Source organism: Eublepharis macularius, chromosome 3 (assembly GCF_028583425.1).
Source record: "Eublepharis macularius isolate TG4126 chromosome 3, MPM_Emac_v1.0, whole genome shotgun sequence".
Classification (NCBI taxonomy): domain Eukaryota; kingdom Metazoa; phylum Chordata; class Lepidosauria; order Squamata; family Eublepharidae; genus Eublepharis; species Eublepharis macularius.
In genome coordinates this window covers 93,172,936-93,191,195 of record NC_072792.1, presented here as the reverse complement: position 1 = coordinate 93,191,195, position 18,260 = coordinate 93,172,936, and the positions used below count along the sequence as shown (strand labels likewise).

At 43.6% G+C, this 18,260-nt stretch overlaps 1 protein-coding gene across 4 annotated transcripts in view; it reads left to right on the top strand.

Annotated features, from left to right (window-relative positions):
• Positions 1-18,260, top strand: part of SH3BGR (SH3 domain binding glutamate rich protein) — a 70,023-nt gene that overhangs the window by 11,982 nt on the left and 39,781 nt on the right. For all 4 annotated transcript variants that reach the window (XM_054974914.1, XM_054974912.1, XM_054974913.1 and 1 more), the window contains one exon: positions 15,320-15,505. In XM_054974914.1, the coding sequence (XP_054830889.1) occupies positions 15,320-15,505 (186 nt within the window). The remainder of the gene's footprint in view (positions 1-15,319; positions 15,506-18,260) is intronic.

Genomic DNA, 18,260 nt, shown 5'->3' with positions numbered 1-18,260 from the left:
TGGATCAGGCCCAAATAGGGCTGCTGTGGAGCACAGGAGCACTCCCGTACTCTGCAGTGCCCCATTCTGGGCCGTTTTAGAACCGGATTGGGCTGTTACAGAGCATGGGAGCGCTCCCTTGCTCTGCAGTGGCCCAATTCGGGACCCCCATGAAGTGCTGGAGCACTCCCAGGGTAGCCATGGCCCACGTAATGATGTCATTTCCCGAAAGTGACATCATCACGTGGGCCTGGGAGCGTGCCTGGGAGCGTGCACACGTAAAAAACAAGGAAGGTAGGTGCCGGGTCCCCCACCTTCTGCTGAGAAGACGAGGGGACCTGGCAACCCTAGAGGGTACACTTTCAGTCAGCCATAGGCATTAAATGTATGACATCAAGATATTAGAACAAAAGTCCAGTGAGGGAGCTCTAACTTTTGAAAGCTCATACCTTGGAAATCTAGTTGGTCTTTAAGGTGCTACTGGACCCAAATCTTGCTCTTCTGCTGCAGACCAGCACGGCTACCCACCTGAAACTGCCTTAAAGCAGGGTTCCCCAACATGGTGCCTATGGGCACCATGGCACCTGCCAGTACATCTCCTAAACACCCATCAAGCTTTTCAGAAAGTGGGCAGGGCCACTGTAAGACAGGGTTTGCTACCTTCATTCAAATGAAAGGGTTTTCCACGGCATCAATATCAACTGCAGCCATTGGAGGATAAGGAAGATTGGTAAGCACCCAGGGTTTCCTTAGTCAATGTACAGTCCATTCGACCCTCAGACTTCCCTTCATTTCTTTTTAATTCTCAAACGCTTTCTTCGACAGCCCCTCGCACTTTCCTTCCTTTTTAAATTTCACTTTCTGCAATTCTTTTGCAAACTGAGGAGGGAGGGATTGCACTTGGCTCCACCTTCTATAGCAGGCATTTGGGGTTTGGTTTTGCATACTGCAGCAGCTACTTCAGGATGGCCATCACCATACCATCTCAATATTGCAAAGGTACCTGCCAGCTCAAAAAGATTGGGGGGCCCTGCCTTAATTTATTTCAATATGAGTTTTTGTGAGTCACAGATCACTTCTTTGGACAGAAATGTGCAGGGAAAATTGTACTGGGAACTCTTACAGAGAAGGTTTTCCAGTACAATCTTTCCTTCGCATAGCTATTTCAATATTAGCTTTCATGAACTGTGGCTCATGAAAGCTAATATTGAAATAAATGTTTGTTAGTCTTTAAGGTGCTGCTGGACAGACTAGCATGGCTACCCCTTAGCAATCATCAAGACATTAGAACACAGACATCTGCAGCATTAACATAAGGACCAGTGGCATGCAGTGATTCTAATAATGCAATTCTAAGAATAGTTTCCTGGGAGTAAGTTCCATGCTCTTCAACACTGCCAGTCCTAAACATTATAATGATGGATATGGGTGTGGGTAGACCCAACCTCATAAAAACACACACAAGCCTTTCACACTCCTCCCACCCAGGTAGGCAAGGGCAAGGAGTCCACCCGCCACATGCCACTTGTCTAGTCTCCACTACAGCAGGCAAAGAACCCTGACCCAAATCCTCACAGCATCCCCTCTCCTTTTCCAGGGGCTCCACAGGACAGACAGTTCCCTGTGTTTGCCTCCCCTCACTTAGCTACAGCTCAGGGCTATTGGGGAAAAGGGAACTCAAGAGATTACTTTTCCTCAATATACACTGGTACCATTTAATACACTAGGCCCTTTCCATGCGGCCAGAGCATTTGTGTCTGTGTCTTATTTCCCCCTCAGCTAACAGCTTCAGGCCAGGCAGGATTAAACCAAACAAAAATAAACTTTATTTATAAGAAGGAACATAGGAGTGAATGGATTTTAAACTAACAAACATACTGGAGTTGAACAGGAAAGGTTTCAAAGTAAAAGAACAGATTAGCAGCCAGCTATCTTTCTGCTTCCTCTCTGAGAAGTGTCTCAAACCCCCCTCTCCCTCTCAGTCTCCAAAAGCCCACTTTCCCCTCCAATCAACTCTGATTGGCCCAGCATTCCACCCGCTCCCATTGGCTGTCCCTCAGGAGAGGCGGAGCTGGAGCCAGTCCTGTCCGTCACACATCTACTCAGAATCCTATTTGAGTCTCTTCAATGGGACTTATCCCAGGAAAGTGTTCTTAGGATGGCACTGTAAATAATATGCATTGTCTTGAAAGGAAAGCTGGCCCTACAATTATGCTCAAAGTCAGAGGCATACAACCGCACGTTTATTAGATCTAAGATCAGTATACTAGTCCTGTTTGGATCACTTTTGTTCAAAGATGAACACAATACTTAAACACATTATGCAATCACAATGTTGAGGGCTTTAATACATATTTCTCTGTAGTAAAAGCAGAAGAGGAATTATTTATTTTATTTGTTTGCTCATTTAGAATATGAATACCTTATGCTCTCATTTCATAGAGTCTTGAGGAAACTAGCAAATTGTAATTGCAATAAAGCCATATAACAATAAATATCCAATATTATAGCATTAACTCACTGCAATAAAAGAAACAGCAACCACTAAGGACTAATCAACCAGCTGCATACAAAAATTCCAAAGAGCTAATTGGTATGAGATTTGGAGTGAGCACAGCCATGGAAGGCTGAACAAACTTGGAAGAGGAAGAATAAAAAAAAAACCTTGGGGGCATGCTGGTTCTCAGGGCTTTTTTTCTGGGAAAAGAGGTGGTGGAACTCAGTGGGTTGCCCTCGGAGAAAATGGTCACATGGCTGGTGGCCCCACCCCCTGATCTCCAGACAGAGGGGAGTTTAGATTGCCCTCCACGCTGCTGGAGCGGCATGGAGGGCAATCTAAACTCCCCTCTGTCTGAAGATCGGGGGCGGGGCCACCAGCCATGTGACCATTTTCAAGAGGTTCTGGAATTCCATTCCACTGCGTTCCCGCTGAAAAAAAGCCCTGCTGGTTCTAGACTTTTCTTAGAGATAATTTCTCCATAGAAAGTCTTCCTAACAGACAGACTATATCATTCATTATCTATTAGATTAGGACAATTGGAGGACCTTCAAGGACTTGCAGGGTCTACAGATATGTTCTCCTCATGTTCTCCTCCCACACCATGACCTCCTTCTCTTCCCTGCCCTTCATAACCTCTCCCCCTTTCCTACTTCCGTTTCTCCTTCCCATCTGTCTTTGTGTCCCCTTACTTTCACTTTTCTCCCTTCTACCCCAGGCAGCCTCTCCCCTAAGGCCCAGTTGCATGGTGGGGAACCTGCAAGCACTAGTGTAGGGTACTTCATTTCCCCCTGTATCCCTTCCGTACACTATTTCCTCTTTTCCTCCTCCTGGTAACCCCCATTTACTCACCTTTCCCTATGTTTTTCACTCCTTCAAACCCATTAAACAACTTATCTTTTGCCCATCTCCCGTTTTCATCTCTATTTACTAATTTGCTTCATACTGCCTTTCTCCATAGTGAGAACCCAAAGCAGCTTACATCATTCTCCTTGCCTCCATATTATATCATCACAACAACTCTGAGAGGTACGTTAGGCTAAGAGTATGTGACTGGATCAAAATTACCTAGTGAGCTTTGATGATTTGAACTTGGGTTTCCCACATCCTACTCCAAAACTCTAACCACTACACTGGCCTTGGAGGGGCTGCTGTTGAACAGCAGCAAGAAGCCAGGTCTGAGTGAGTCATGCAAGTCATTTAGCATTAAGAGCAGACGTGGGTAGAGATGGGCACGATCCAAAAAAAATTAACGATCAAGCTGATTGTGGATTGGCGCCAGTGATGATCCCGATTTAACGTCCTGCACCGAGCATCTCCCGTTCCCGATCCGTGGATCGTGGAGGCAAAAGCGGAGGGGCGCCCCGCTGTTCCCAGCGACACAGGAACAGTGAGTGATGCCGACGGCATCTGTGTTTGTGTTTGGCCGTCTGTGTTTGGCCGTCAGAGCTGCCTATCAGGGTTTGCAGGGATGAGATTGGAGTGCCCATGGCTACAGAACACCCCCTTCTCCCTCCCTCCCCTGGGTGTCTTCTCCCAACTGGTGACTGCTTTGCTGCTCCATGGTTGGAAGGAAGCCCTGCTGATCAAGGAAAGCTGGGCTTCCATTCGGGTTTCCAGGGCGACAGAAGGAGGGCAAACAGAGCTCAGGCATTCCTCTGGCTCCGTTGCCAGGGGAATAGATTGCTGGTGCCTGAGTGTCTGGATACCCGATCCGAGCCCGATCGCCCCGATCCAGGCCCCTCCCGATTGCTGGATCGTTGGCCGTGGACAGTAACAATCCACCGGGTCACGATCGTGTGATCGCCATTATCGTGGGGTTTTTTCGATCGTAATGCGGATCGTGCCCATCTCTAGACGTGGACACAAACAGGAAAAAAACGACATGGTGTTCATTGCCATCCACGAACAATGAACAACGAACACTGACGAACATGATCCTGTCATGAATATGTTTGTTGTTCGTGGGGGCCAGCAGGCTCTCCTCCAGCCATCAAGATCCCTTACTGCACCACTCCCAGAAACCCTACCTGAGCAGGCAGCAGTAAATGTACCAATAATAAATAATAGCTTGGCCCCAGAACCTGGCAGCAGCCCTGGAACCTGAAGAGGTAGATCCCTATCCTTCCACACAAAGAAAATTCAAGCTCCAATGCACTCATCCTGTCTCTTTAACAGCAGCCTAGCAACAGCCATTGAGGGCATCTCGTTAAAGCTACAGGAGTTCCTTTAATATCTGGGGTGTTTTTAAAAACCCAATCTTTTTTCTTTTTAGATTTCAGATTTTTCTGCAAACCTGGGACATTTTTAGGTGTGTCAAGATCTGTCTTGAACATTCATGGTTCCAGTCTCCAGATTTAAGTATCCACAGATCATGGGCACTTTGATATTAGTATATAAGGTTCTGGCTATAATTCTCCATTCTCTTGAAAGAACAGTAGTGCTGCTGACAGAACAGCATCTTCTTTACTGGAGGAAAGGAGGGCAATATGTGCTGTAAATAAAAAGGACTAAGTGAAGTCCCTGTTCCAATCTTTGGGGCAAAACCTGATAATAATGGACTGAATCAGGAAATTTGTAACTAACTGAATAAACAGGAAATTATTGATAATTAAGGAGAATAAATAGAAGCAGCTGTGAACGAAGTAACCAATTTAAACTGATAGTTGTAGGGAGAAGTTGACCAAAACTAACTTCCAATAAGTATTTAGTAGGATTTTGTCCATGGGGGCTGACAGTGCTGGATTTGGATGGTGGGTTATATTGTTATGTAAATGCCACCTGGAATCTAAGTATGAATTCTGTTTGCAGCTAATTGTGGGAAAGGAATGATTTAATAGGAAAGAAATGTGAAAGCATCTGTTTCAAGAGGTATAACTCTTTCCTCTTCCCCTTGAAATCATGGTAGATGATAGCCTTAAAAAAGCAAGTTTTATGGATTATGGGTAATGACCCAGAAAAAGATTGCAAGTATAATCAAGGAAGGGAAAAAATGGATGCATTGCATTGGTAGAATAGCCACTTCTATTTTCTTCTTCATCTACCAGTCTTGAGTTCCCCCTTTTAGCTTTTTACAAAACTGTAGTGGTAATGTCTTTGTACACTCTAAATACTTTGATAAGACAGCTAGTGAGTGAGAGAATTCTTTAACTCCCCACTCATCTGGCATCACCAACGATCCACATTAGGTTATAATGTTTGAATAGGGTTAAATTCTGCATGAGTGGCCTCTAATCCTACAGGCTCTCTCTAAATCTCATACTAACTAGTTCTTTAGCAGATGTCACACTCTTATTGTTTTCATGTGCAGCCATGTGTATTCTCTTGCAAGAATCTTTGAATCAAGGTATAGTGATATTAGAAATTAACTTTGAGCCATTGTGATATAGAGGTTAGAATGCTGGACCATAAGCAAGTGTAACCAGGGTGAAATCTCCATTCAAACAAGAAACTTATTTAGTGACTTTGGGCCAGCCACTGCTTCTCAGCTTATCCTATATCAGAAGGTTATTATGAGGATAGAATGGAGAAGGGTGAGCCATATACACTGCTTTGAGCACCTTCAAAGAAGCATTTAAAGAAAATTTGATAGATTGCAATCTGAGCCAATACACATTGAATCACACCATTAGAGATTTAATCAACTATTGGCCTTCCTCCCATTTGCCTTTGGAGGGGCATGCATTGCTGAAATAATGGTGGTGAATCAGCATCCAGGTAATTCTGGATAAAACAGATTGTCTGAATTGCTTTCAGTCTAGTTTCTAGTTTGGGTATAGGACAGAAGTGGCATTGGTTGCCCTGGCAGTATGCCTCTACTAATTCTCCTATGTCTTTCAGCCCTTTTTAGTACGATATCCTTTTGGGCCAGCAGGGATGGGATTGTGAGGCTGTCATTCTACTCCTTCCTGGTAGGTAGGTGTTAAAAAGTGGTTTCAGGAGACTATTGCTCCATCGTCGGCCATTGTTTTATGGAGTACAGCAAGGGTCCATCTTGTCTCTCAAGCTGTTTAGGGCCTTAAAGACAATATCTAATTTGGACATACTTGGAACTTGAGAGCAGCAGGTATTGGTAGAATGGAGGTGAGAAAGCTGATGTGACAGGCCCTTAAGAACATAAGGAGTGTTCTTTGGGCACAGACCCATAGTCTATCTAGTTCACTGTCTTGTTTCACACAGTGGTCAACCAGCTGCTACCCACAAATTATGAAATTACTTTCCTCCTAATCTTCATTTTTCTCTTCCTTTCTTGGCATTCTGGTGATCTGTTAAGAGCTGTTTGTTTGGAGGGCCTTTGGGAAAAGTTGTACATATGAGCCTTTGTGCTTTCTGTTAATGATGTTTCTCTGCTGCTGGGCCAGCTTTTTTGGTCTTGTTTTTAATCCATAGTTTTGTTGATATAATTGTTTCTGCAGGGACAGTTGGTCATGTTGTTGTCAAGAAAAATAGAAATCCAGAAAGCACATACAGCTGGCTACCTTAAATGCCTCTCAAAAAATCTAGAGTAACAGAACATACAAATGAGCCCACAAGCATTGAGAGCAGTCCTTGAGCTGATGTTAAGGAGCTTGATTGTGGTATTTCTATTGACCTGGTTCCAGTGCCCATGTTTCTGTTCCTTACGCATGTTACTCTTGTTTTTGGCCAACTTTACTGTAGAGAGAGAACCACTTTTAGTAAAACAATTTTATTAATCACCTCAAATTATTGCTGAATATACCTGAATTCTCAAATGGATGCCATCTCTTATTTTGGTTTGTGGAGTTTTTTGGTTCTGTTCTTTTATTATATCCTCCTACCAGCATTTGGTGCTATTAGATAGTAGTGTTGCAGTGACATCTTGACTGGGGGGGGGGGGGTGTTGTTTCTTCTCTAATGGCAAAGGGCTAGGCTTGTCTGAATATGATGGGATGTCAGTTATTTCATTTGCTTAGGCCTTTTGTTTTGGAGATTGTGGAGTAGTACAATTGTTTTATTTCTTTATCACTGTGGATATTTTATGATGTCTCGTGCAGGAGTCTCTTGGACATAACCAGCTGGGCTGGAAAGTGTGAAAGAGATGATATGGTAATATCAGCCCTAGAGGCTTAGATGTCCAACTCCTAGCTAAAAGCTGTGGGTACCTGATCAGTTGTCTAGAAACAAGATTGGCTGCTGTAGCAGCATATTACTTTTAGCCAGGAAAAACACCACTTTGACTCTTCCCAAGCATTCATGACTCAATCTCCTCAAGGTGACAGCAGGATCAAGGATTTTCCCTTTCCTCCTCATGCCCCACTAACTTTGAATTGTAAGACCCGCTGAATACTAAGTTAGGTGAGTCTGAATACTGAGGGGAATTTCTAACAGTCCTTCCTATAGACTGATTATTTTAAAACTGTGTTCTGGAGAAATCTGGAGTTCCTCAGACGCTTATTTGCAGTTCCTCAGTAATGGTGGACAACTTTTCATAAAAGACACAATGAATTATTTTTATTTATGTATTTATACAAATTATACTTTTCCTCTTCAGTGATAAATTCCTGGAGTAGTGACATTCAGATGGAGGGATGGGATTATTGTGCATATTTGGGACACAATCTCAGTTCATTCGAGTTTATGTTGAGGCCAAAAAAGTTTGGTCAGCCGTGAATTAATCAGATCCAGACAACTACGAGCCACTGCCCATCTTCAGATAGATGAACAGGCACTAGGCTGGTGAGCTTGCCTCAGGCAACTCAGGGAAGCATAGCTAGAAATCTGAGCAGGCAGTGGTGGCAGGATGAAGTAAGTGGCTTCTCTTTGTTAGTCTTCTTTCATTCCGCTGTGTATGTCCTGGCTGCTGCCAATGTATGTTACACATCATTATGTGAGGTATAGACTGTGTGCTAGACTGACTGCTGTCCTGCTGCCCCCCAAGTGGTTCTGCATGAGTCAGACATTGGGTTGCTAGGCCTCCTGCTGTAGTGGCAGCCTGCTTTGCAGTAGGAGGGGAAAACAACAACATTGCTGATGTTACTATGTCACTTCTGAGGAAAACTTGTTGGAAGTGATGTAGAGTAGCTCTAGAAATCACCAGAAACTCTCCTTTGGAAGTGATGTAGCGATGTCAATGATATTGACAACATTGCATGCCCACCCATGTCCATGCTCCCAACCCACCTGTTATGCCTGAAACAGCTCACTCTCTGCATCCTATCCAATTAGACAAGGGCTGGAGTATAGAGTGTTTTTTTTAAAAAAATAATTTTTATTGCAATGAAAGGAGAGGAGAACCCTAGGCAAGTTGATACCAAAAAATGGTTTCCTCAGTCTCTCTCCTGAGCAGAACAACCTTTATAGCATTTATGATAATTGATTATAACATGATTGGTTGACAGTTATGTCACAATGAGAAATTTAGCATGCATGTGCAGCTTTTAAATGCAGAATCAGCTTCTAATATAGCACATGTGTGACTCTATAAAATCAGCCATTGTTTGAGCTTGTTATCTCTCAAGCATTCTTCTGCCTGTGTCCAGCACACACAGTGCTTGCTTGTGCTGTTATCTCTAAGACAGAGCCATGATTTCATGCTGTCAGCATCTTAATTTAACTAAACACGTCTTTTCAGAGCAGCTAAGCTATTGTGAATTGCTCACAGTAAACACATAGCTTAAAAATACTGTTTGCTAGGGCCTTTATGAGCTACAAATTTCTTTAGTAAACATATAGCTTGCTTGGCTGAATCAAAATAATGGTTTTACTGGGGTATCATCCCCACTGGTTGCCAGGCTTGCCTGACAACCCAGACAGGTTCATGATCGTGTAAAAAAGTTTTTAGCAGGAGTGGCAGCCATTGTAAATTTTCTATAAACAATCACAACTTTTGTGGTGCCTTTCCCTGCTTGTATAATCCACATGTACAAAAAGCATAAATAAATAAATGTCAGTAAGAAAACTGGATGGGGTAAGAAAAACAGTTTTTAGTCTTATGTCTAGAAATGAGATCCAGGTGGCCGCAAACCACTGGTTTTCTTCTTTTTTCTGGCTGGCTGGCAGCCCTAGACAAGACAAACATTTGAAGGTTTGTCCTGGTTTTCAAGGGACAAAGGAGTGAAAAACTTTTAATAAAAACCCATTTCCTGACCAGCCTCGTTTCATTTGTGTGTGTGGTGAACCCTGACATTTCTGACAGACTGTACATAGCATTAATGAATGGGGTAATTTAAAAATGGAGAACAATTCTTCACCAACCTTTTAATTCCACTGGTTGCCAAATGTTAATTGGCAGAAGCAGAAAGAAATATATGGCTGCTCACTGAATGAAGAATCAGAGATAGTTAGTATAGGAGAATGTTGGGGGTTACAACACCCCATGTATGTAAATTTAGAACTGTTAAATTTCTCTGACTTACTCAAGATCTCCAAGGAAAAGGAAGGTGTGGAAAAAGCAACATCCAGCAACGTTTAGCACTTCTTATACCTTATATCCTGCTTCCTTCACTTCTGTATCCCTGTTCACAAGTTACAGTGAATACACGTACCATCTATGTACAGTATACACTTGATTTTTCTTTCCATGTGCATCTCATGTTACATATACAGCCAAACATGCAATTGAAACCACACGTTTATCTGGGTACTCATCCTCAGTTTCACTTGTAAAGTGAATGCACACTGGCTCTTTCTTGCAGACAGAGGTACATGAGGTATGTGCATACTACAAATCATTTAAGCATATGTTTCATGACAGCTGTGTGTGTGGCCCTGATCTGAATGGGAAGAAGACTTTTAAACTTTCTACCCTTGCACGTTTCAGCTATCACTCCCTCTTCCCACAGGGCAACTATTAGCTGTAAATGGGAAAAGACTGGGCACCTGTGTTTCCCCCCTCTATTTTCCTTTGTTCAAGGTCTCGGCTACAGCACTGGAGATGGGGTGGTATTAATCAGTGAAACAATATGAAGGAGAACAAATAGCCCCCCTAATTCAGTCCTGCAGCAACTTCCATTAAAGATTTTTAAACTGCTGGGAGGATGGATGAAGGATGTCATGGTACCTCAAGTATGAGAGAGGGTAGTGTTCAGAGAGTCTGGACACTAGCAGTCCCTGTACCAGGCTCTGTACCTGTACTTCCCTGCCCCCTGCCAACCAGTCCCTCTAACAGTTACCCCACCATCCACCAGTCCTCTGCACTTGCAGCTCTGTCATCTCTTTGCAATTATGAAAGTACTGGTAATAACTTCCTTCCCATTATGACTGCCTCAGCCAGTGACACCCATGACTTTTAATCAGTCTGTGCTTATTTGTGATGGAATGGTGAAAGCTACTCAGGGATCAGTTTATTGCTCTGCAGCGGCGGCACATGACCGTGGGCTGAAAATGCCTGGGCTGCCTTGCTACCTTGGAGACCTCTGCTGGGTGGAAAGGTAGCATTAAAATCTTTTAAATAAATAATAAATGAAAATACAATGTTACACGTGTGATAAATACACATAGGGGGGAGCAGGATCCTTACTGGCTCTGCTCCACTGGCTCTGTTCTATCCCTGTGCACTTTCCAAATAACTTTTGGAGGGCCCCTGGTCATACATACAGAACCTATGTAGCTATGGGTGGAATGCTTACAGACTTTTTCAGAAGTTTTAATGAATGTACATGTGTGCCAGTGCCCCACCTTATGATCCTTGCACATGCATGTGATGTATACAGTCACAGAATCACAGAGTTGGAAGGGGCCATACAGACCTTCTAGTCCAACCCCCTGCCTAATGCAGGATGAGCCTAAAGCATCCCTGACTACTATTCATCTAGCCTCTTCTTGAAAACTGCCAGTAAAGGGGAGCTCACCACCTCCCTTGGCAGCTGATTCCTCCTTTGAACTACTCTGACCATGAAAAAGCTTTTCCTAATATCCAGTCGGTACCTTTCTGCATGTAATTTAAGCCTGTTGCTTTGAGTCCTATCCTCTGCTGCCAACTGGAACAGCTCTTTGCCCTCCTCCAAATGACAGCCTTTCAAATATTTAAAGAGAGCAATCATGTCCCCCCTCAATCTCTTTTTCTCCAAACTAAACATTCCCAAAGCCCTCAGCCTTTCCTCGTAGGGCTCAGTCTCCAGACCCCTGATCATTCTCGTCATTCTCTTCTGCACCCTCTCAATTTTGTCCACATCCTTTTTGTAATGAGGCCTCCAGAGCTGCACACAGTACTCCAGGTGCGGCCTGACTAAGGCAGTATAAAGAGAGACTATGACCTCCTGCGATTTTGATGCAATGGTCCTTTTGATACAACCCAAGACTGAGTTTGCCTTTTTTCCACCGCATCACACTGACTATTCATATTTAGTTTACAGTCCACTCTTACTCCAAGATCTCTTCTGCATACACTACTACCCAGAAGTGTATCCCTCCTCCTGTATTTGTGCTTGACATTTTTGTGGCCCAGATGTAATACTGTGCACTTATCTATGTTGAATTGCATCCTGTTCACAACCGCCCACTTCTCCAGAGTATTCAGGTCTTGTTGAATTTTAACTTTCTCTTCTTGAGTGTTTGCCACTCCTCCCAATTTGGTATCATCAGCAAATTTAATGAGTAGCCCATTTACCCCTTCATCCAGATCATTGATAAAAATATTGAAAAGTACCAGGCCCAAAGCCAAGCCCTGTGGCACCCCAGTGGACACCTCCCTCCAATCTGATAAAACGCCATTGACCACCACTCTTTGGGTGTGGTCCTCTAACCAGTTCCTTATCCACCGAACTGTTCTATAGTCTACTCTGCAGTCTTCCAGTTTACCCATTAGAATGTCATGGGGAACCTTATCAAAAGCTTTACTGAAATCCAGGTAAATCACATCGACAGAGTTCCCACGATCCAGTAAGTTCGTCACTTGATCAAAGAAGAAGACCAGGTTGGTCTGACAAGATTTGTTGGGGACAAAACCATGTTGACTTCCCCGGATCACTAAGTGGTCCTTCAGATGCTTACAGATCAATCCCTTTAAAAACTGCTCTACTATCTTCCCAGCAACAGAAGTGAGACTGACCTGCCTGTAGTTTCCCGGGTCATCCTTCTTCCCTTTCTTAAAGATTGGGATAACATTCGCTCTTCTCCAATCTTGTGGCATATCCCCAGTCCTCCAGGAGGCCTTGAAGATGATGGACAGAGGCTCTACAAGTTCTCTATAAAGTTCTTTGAGTGCTCTTTGGTGCACCCCATCTGGCCCAGGGGATTTGTATTTGTCCAGTGCAGCCAGGTGCCTCTCCACAACCTCTCTGTCAATGTCAACTAGCCACCCAGGTGTCCTGTCATGTCTACTACCATCTCTAGATGGGCTCGAGTTCTTCAGGGAGAAAACAGAGGCAAAAAAGTCATTAAGCCTGACTGCTTTTTCTCTGTCCTCTATCAAAGTTTCTCCTACCACACCCAACAGTGGTCCAATTGCCTCTTTTATTCGTGTTTGCTTCTCACATATCTGTAGAAGTTTTTCTTATTGTAGCGAGCCCCCCTGACCAGACCCAGCTCATACTGAGCTTTGGCTTCTCTGATGGTTGATCTGCAGTACCTAGTAACCCTCATATATTCCTCTTTAGAGGTCTGTCCTTCTCTCCATTTCCTGAACATTTCCTTTTTCTCCCTTAGCTTATTCTGGAGCTCTCTGTTCATCCACATCGGTTTCTTGGAGCCCTTACCATGTTTCCGTTTTGCTGGGAAAAAGCAGTGAGAGTTGGCTGGAAACAGAAGCTGTGATGAGTGGTTCAGTTATGAGGAAAAAATCCTTCATTTTTACTCAAGCATTTTGTCATCTCCCCATTCAGAAATTCCCACAAGTCTGCCTTCCACAGACAGTAATCACCTTTAGGAAACCATTCTAAGTAGGGCTTACTCCCAGAAAATCATTCTTAGGACAGCAGCCTGAAAGTGAAATTCTAGACAGAGTTATACCCTTCAAGGAACATTGAAATCATCCCTCTGTTTAGGGTTGTAGTGTTGATCACTTAGGCCACATGTCACCAACATGGCAGCCACCAACACTTTTCCTAGTACCCACCAAATATTTTAGAAAAGGGGGGGCAGGTGAAAGTTTTGCCCAGTCGGGCTTCTGATTGGCCACTGGAGATCTGACTGGCTGCACAGATTTTTTAAAAGTTGCCACATCAGAACCAGGATCTTCACTGTGTGACTGAAGTTAAGCTATGTGTATGTAAGAAAATATTTAAAATAATATGTGCATTTTAAAAGGCATCTGTTAAATAGAGTTTCTGCCTGAAATGTTGAAGAATTGCCATTAGAGTTATGCATCTCCTTACTCCATAACATTTTGTGGTTGGCTCTGCCTTGTCTGGCAGCCATTTTGTAGTTCGCTTCTTGCAGAAGCTGTTTCCGTGTGTCAATCCCAAGGTGCCCAGAGATTCAAAATGGGGACGCCTGTCTTAGACCCAAACTACACGTTATGTGAAACATGTAACTCATTTCTGAAGGACCACAGGGCACAGTTCAGATTGGGACCTTGGTGAGGAAGTAGTAGGACTGCCAGGTTTCCCAGTTTAGTAGGGGACCTCCTGCTGGCAGCCCTCTTTCTCTACTGATGCTTGGTGGAATAGCAGTGGAAAATTGCCAGTAATGTGGTGATGTGACTTCCAGTGCAGCCAAGATGTCATTGTATAGGGCAGATGCTCTGGCTGTATAGGGGAAATACTGGAACATTGCCCCACACAGTAACACCACTTTCACATAGGGCATCCCAGTCTCCCTATCTGTTGCTCAGTGGCCTGATTAATTTTTGCCCAATTCCTACTGTAGATTTTTATCTAAATCTTCTATTGTCGTGCTGATGTTGCACTGGTAACGTGACATCCTTCTGGGTTGGCATAATGCTGTTGCCCCTGATCCCTTTCTCTCCCCTCTCCATCTTGCTTCCAGGTCACACCAAAAGGGATGCCACCAAGTTTCCTGCAACAACACCAGTGAAGACCAGCTACTGGTGAAAGGGCCCCCTGCTGCCTTGGACTGGCAGGCTCTTCAGCCCCCCCTCCTCTGCATTTTCCTGGCCTGAAATAACCCTGGGGGTATTATTTAACCAGCAGGGAGGCTACATGTGCAAGTATTCAGTGTATGTGCTAGGGTTGCTAGCCTCCAGGTAGTGGCTAGAGATCTCCTGGAATTACAACTGGTCTCCAGGCCACAGAGATCAATTCACCTGGAGAAAATGGCTACTTTTGGAGGTGGACTCTATGGAATTATGCCATGCCAAGGTCCTTTCCCTCCCCAAACCCCACTTTCCCTAGGTTTCTCCAGGTTTCACCACCTAGATCTCCAGGAATTTCTCAACTTGGAGCTGGCAACCCTCGTATGTGCAGCCCCTTGATGGGGCAAATAATGCCTTCAAGATAGTTTCAGTCAGGAATGTGGAGGGGACGACTGTGGAGGGCTGAAGCCCCTCCTCCCCTGCATCATGATTCTCATCTGATAAGGCCCCTGTAGAGTTTCAGAACTGAGTTTCCATGGGGAACCTGCAGTTGCTCTGTATGGCTGCAAGCCCCCATGGTGATAGGGTTGCCAACTTCATCTTGGGACAGTCCTGGAGATTTGGGGTGAAGCCTGGTAGGGCAGAGTTTGGGGAGGGAGTTCAATGTATATGTGCTTCCATAGACTTCACCTTCCAAAACTGCCATTTTCTCCAGGAGAACTGATCTCTGTAGTCTGGAGATCACTTATAACTTTAGGCCCCACCTGGAGGATGCCAATCATACATGGTGATAGCATATTATGTGTAGTTTGGGTTTGAATTGCAACCCTAGATAGAATTAAAAGTCTCATTAAATATTCATGCTGTATTAGTTTATAGCAAGGCTATGTTTTCCTCCCCTTTCTAACTAGATTAAGAAGAAACAGCAAGAGGTAGTGGGCTTTTTAGCAGCCAACAAGATTGACTTTAAAGAACTGGACATAGCCTGTGATGAAGACAACAGGAAATGGATGAGAGAGAATGTTCCAGGTGAAAAGAAGCCCCAAAATGGAATCCCTCTTCCTCCACAAATCTTCAATGAAGAACAATATTGTGGGGTAAGAAATGTAAAGATTTATGTGAATGGGTTCCAAGTTTGTTCCAAGTTTTCTTGGTTTAATTTTAAACTTCCTGTTCTCGGGAACCTTTACAAAATGATTATAAAGAGAAAATACAGAGTGAGAGGTTGTTACAGGTGGAAATTCTGTAAAGAAAAGCATATAGAATGTATTGCAATTAGCTGCTATAGAATTAAACTCTGTATTCAGTCAGAGGAATGGTGTACACATAGTTCTTCTGAGCCCTTAAGCATAATTTACAGGTTGCCAGGTTGCATACTCTCAAGCCTTGAATCTTCTGGTGTGAAGTCTTCCATGCTTAGCACTCACTTTCAGTGTGATATTAATCAGGATTTAATTTTTGCAGATTCTCATCTAGGTTATTGAATGTTGGTTAGCATTAGCCATGGCTAACAATGCCATAAGCCTCAGCAATGACTAAGGCTTCTAAGAGAGGAATGAAAGAAACTTTACTCTAGATATGGAAGGAATTGGGGAAGGAGGGTGTTTTGGGGGGCAATATGATCTGACCCTCGTAACCATGCTTGATGGTGCACTACTTGTTCACCTACGCATAATAAGTCTACCAAACATTTAGAGCTTCCTGGAATTCATTTTTGATTGATTATCGTACTGCAGCCCAAGCTCTGTTACCTGAGTTCAATCCTGGCAGAAGCCAGGTCAGGTAGCCGGCTCAAGGTTGACTCAGCCTTCCATCCTTCTGAGGTTGGTCAAATGACTACCCAGTTTCCTGCAGGTAAAGTTTAGATGACTGGGGAAGGCAATGGCAAACCATCCCGTAAAAAGTCTGCCAAGAAAACGTCATGATGCAACATCCCCTCATGGGTCAGTAATGACTCGGTGCTTGTACAGGGGACTACCTTTACCTTTACCTTTTACAGAGCTCCCAAATGAACAGCTCCAGGCTTCCTACCGGCATATTTTTTTCACTTCTATCAGACTTTTTTGAGCAAATGATAACAAATGCAGATGCTAATGAGGAAGCTTCCAAAAACCATCTGGGCCCTGGCAAAGCAATGTTCATAGGCTCTGCCACTCAATCTTGTGATGACAAAAAGAGATGTTGAAATAAATTCTTTTTTTCCCTGACTGTCACTACACATCCTTGCTGAGACACTGGGTTTAGCAAACAAAGATGCCTCCAGGTGGTGGCTGGAGATCCCCAGAATTACAACTGATCTCCAGCTGACAGAGATCTGTTCCCCTGGAGAAAATGGCTGCTTTTAAGCATGGATTCTACGGCATTATACCCTGATGAGGCCCCTCCCCACCCAAACCCCACCCTCTCCAGGGCCCAGCCCCCAAATCTCCAGGAATTTCTGAACCTAGAGCTGGCAGCCCTAGGAAATAGACTTCCTTGGGAAGCTAGGCATTGAGAATATTCACACACAATTTTGCACAATTTGTGCTTGCTAAAGATCATTGGTGTCTGTATGTGGTGGTGGGAGAAATTTCCTTCTAGATTATGGATTGGTTTACTTGCTTGAATTATCTTGAAGCTGTTTGCTCTGAAGGTATCTTTGAGATGGTGTTCCTACGGCTCTCTGACTGTGGTGCATTATGGTCAATGTTTTGTTGGTTAATCTGTTGGTAGGCTGATATGTGGAAGATCTTTCCTCTGAGCAGAAAGTTTAGAGCACTGGGATTTTGATCTCTTCCAGCTTTATCAATTCATAGTTTCTGAAAGAGATTGGATTGAAGCTATGGATAACATTCTAAACAGGCCTGTATCTGAATTAAGATGATGGGCCTAGGAGTACATCAAGGAGTCTGATTCAAGCCATTCTGGAACAGTGACCTAATAAACTAATTCAGGGAGGGCTGTGGTTCAGCGGTAGAGCCTCACTTGTCATGCAGAAAGGCTAGGCTCAGCTTCTCCAGTTAAAAGGATCAAGTAATAGGCGATGCGAAAGACTTCTAGCTGATATCCTGGAGGGGTGCTGCCAATGTGAGTAGAAAATACTGGTCTAGTTCAGTAAAGCTTCACATGTGAATTCATCAAAGTTGAATTTTATTACAGTTAAATTTTGTTTTAATGTTTTTGTACCAGCTACTTGGGTTTCATCCTAATAACTTTTCACTCACTGGACAGAATATGGGAAAGTGGAAGCAAGTAGAATGCTTCCTATGTGGTTTTCTTTTTAAAAAGGAGCAAAAGCTGAAATTTTATGTCCAGGACCTAAGATCTCTGCCCCTAACTGCCTAAATCACACATAGCTATAGCCCCAGCTAAGGCTGTGTTTTTGTCCAGCTTTTCCATTTATGATTACATCTTTATGTATCCACTAAGACTGAACTCCTGTTTCACTTAAAACTCTTTTCAGTCCCTCTCCTACTGTTTGCATGTACATGTAAACAGATCAGGTTTGTGACTCAATCATGAAGCCCGATTGATCATTTTTTTTCAACTTTGCACTTTATTATGCATGTGTAGTTTGGGCCTGAGTCAATGTCCCCTACTTCAGCATTTGAATACCTGACAAACTGTGTCTCTTTCATTCTGTACTTCAAAATAGGCACACAGATGAAGGTTAAGGCTTGGTTCCTCTTCTTATGAATCTTACACCTTTTTTCAAAATCTTTATGAGAGTGATTTTCAAAATGTTCTCTAGACTAATGAGCCTCACTAGGGGGCAGTAAACACAAACAGCTAGTATGGAGTGTAGCAGCTTGCCATTTGGATCTAGCAAATTTTTCTTCACATCACCACAGATTATTCAGTTAAATAAATAAA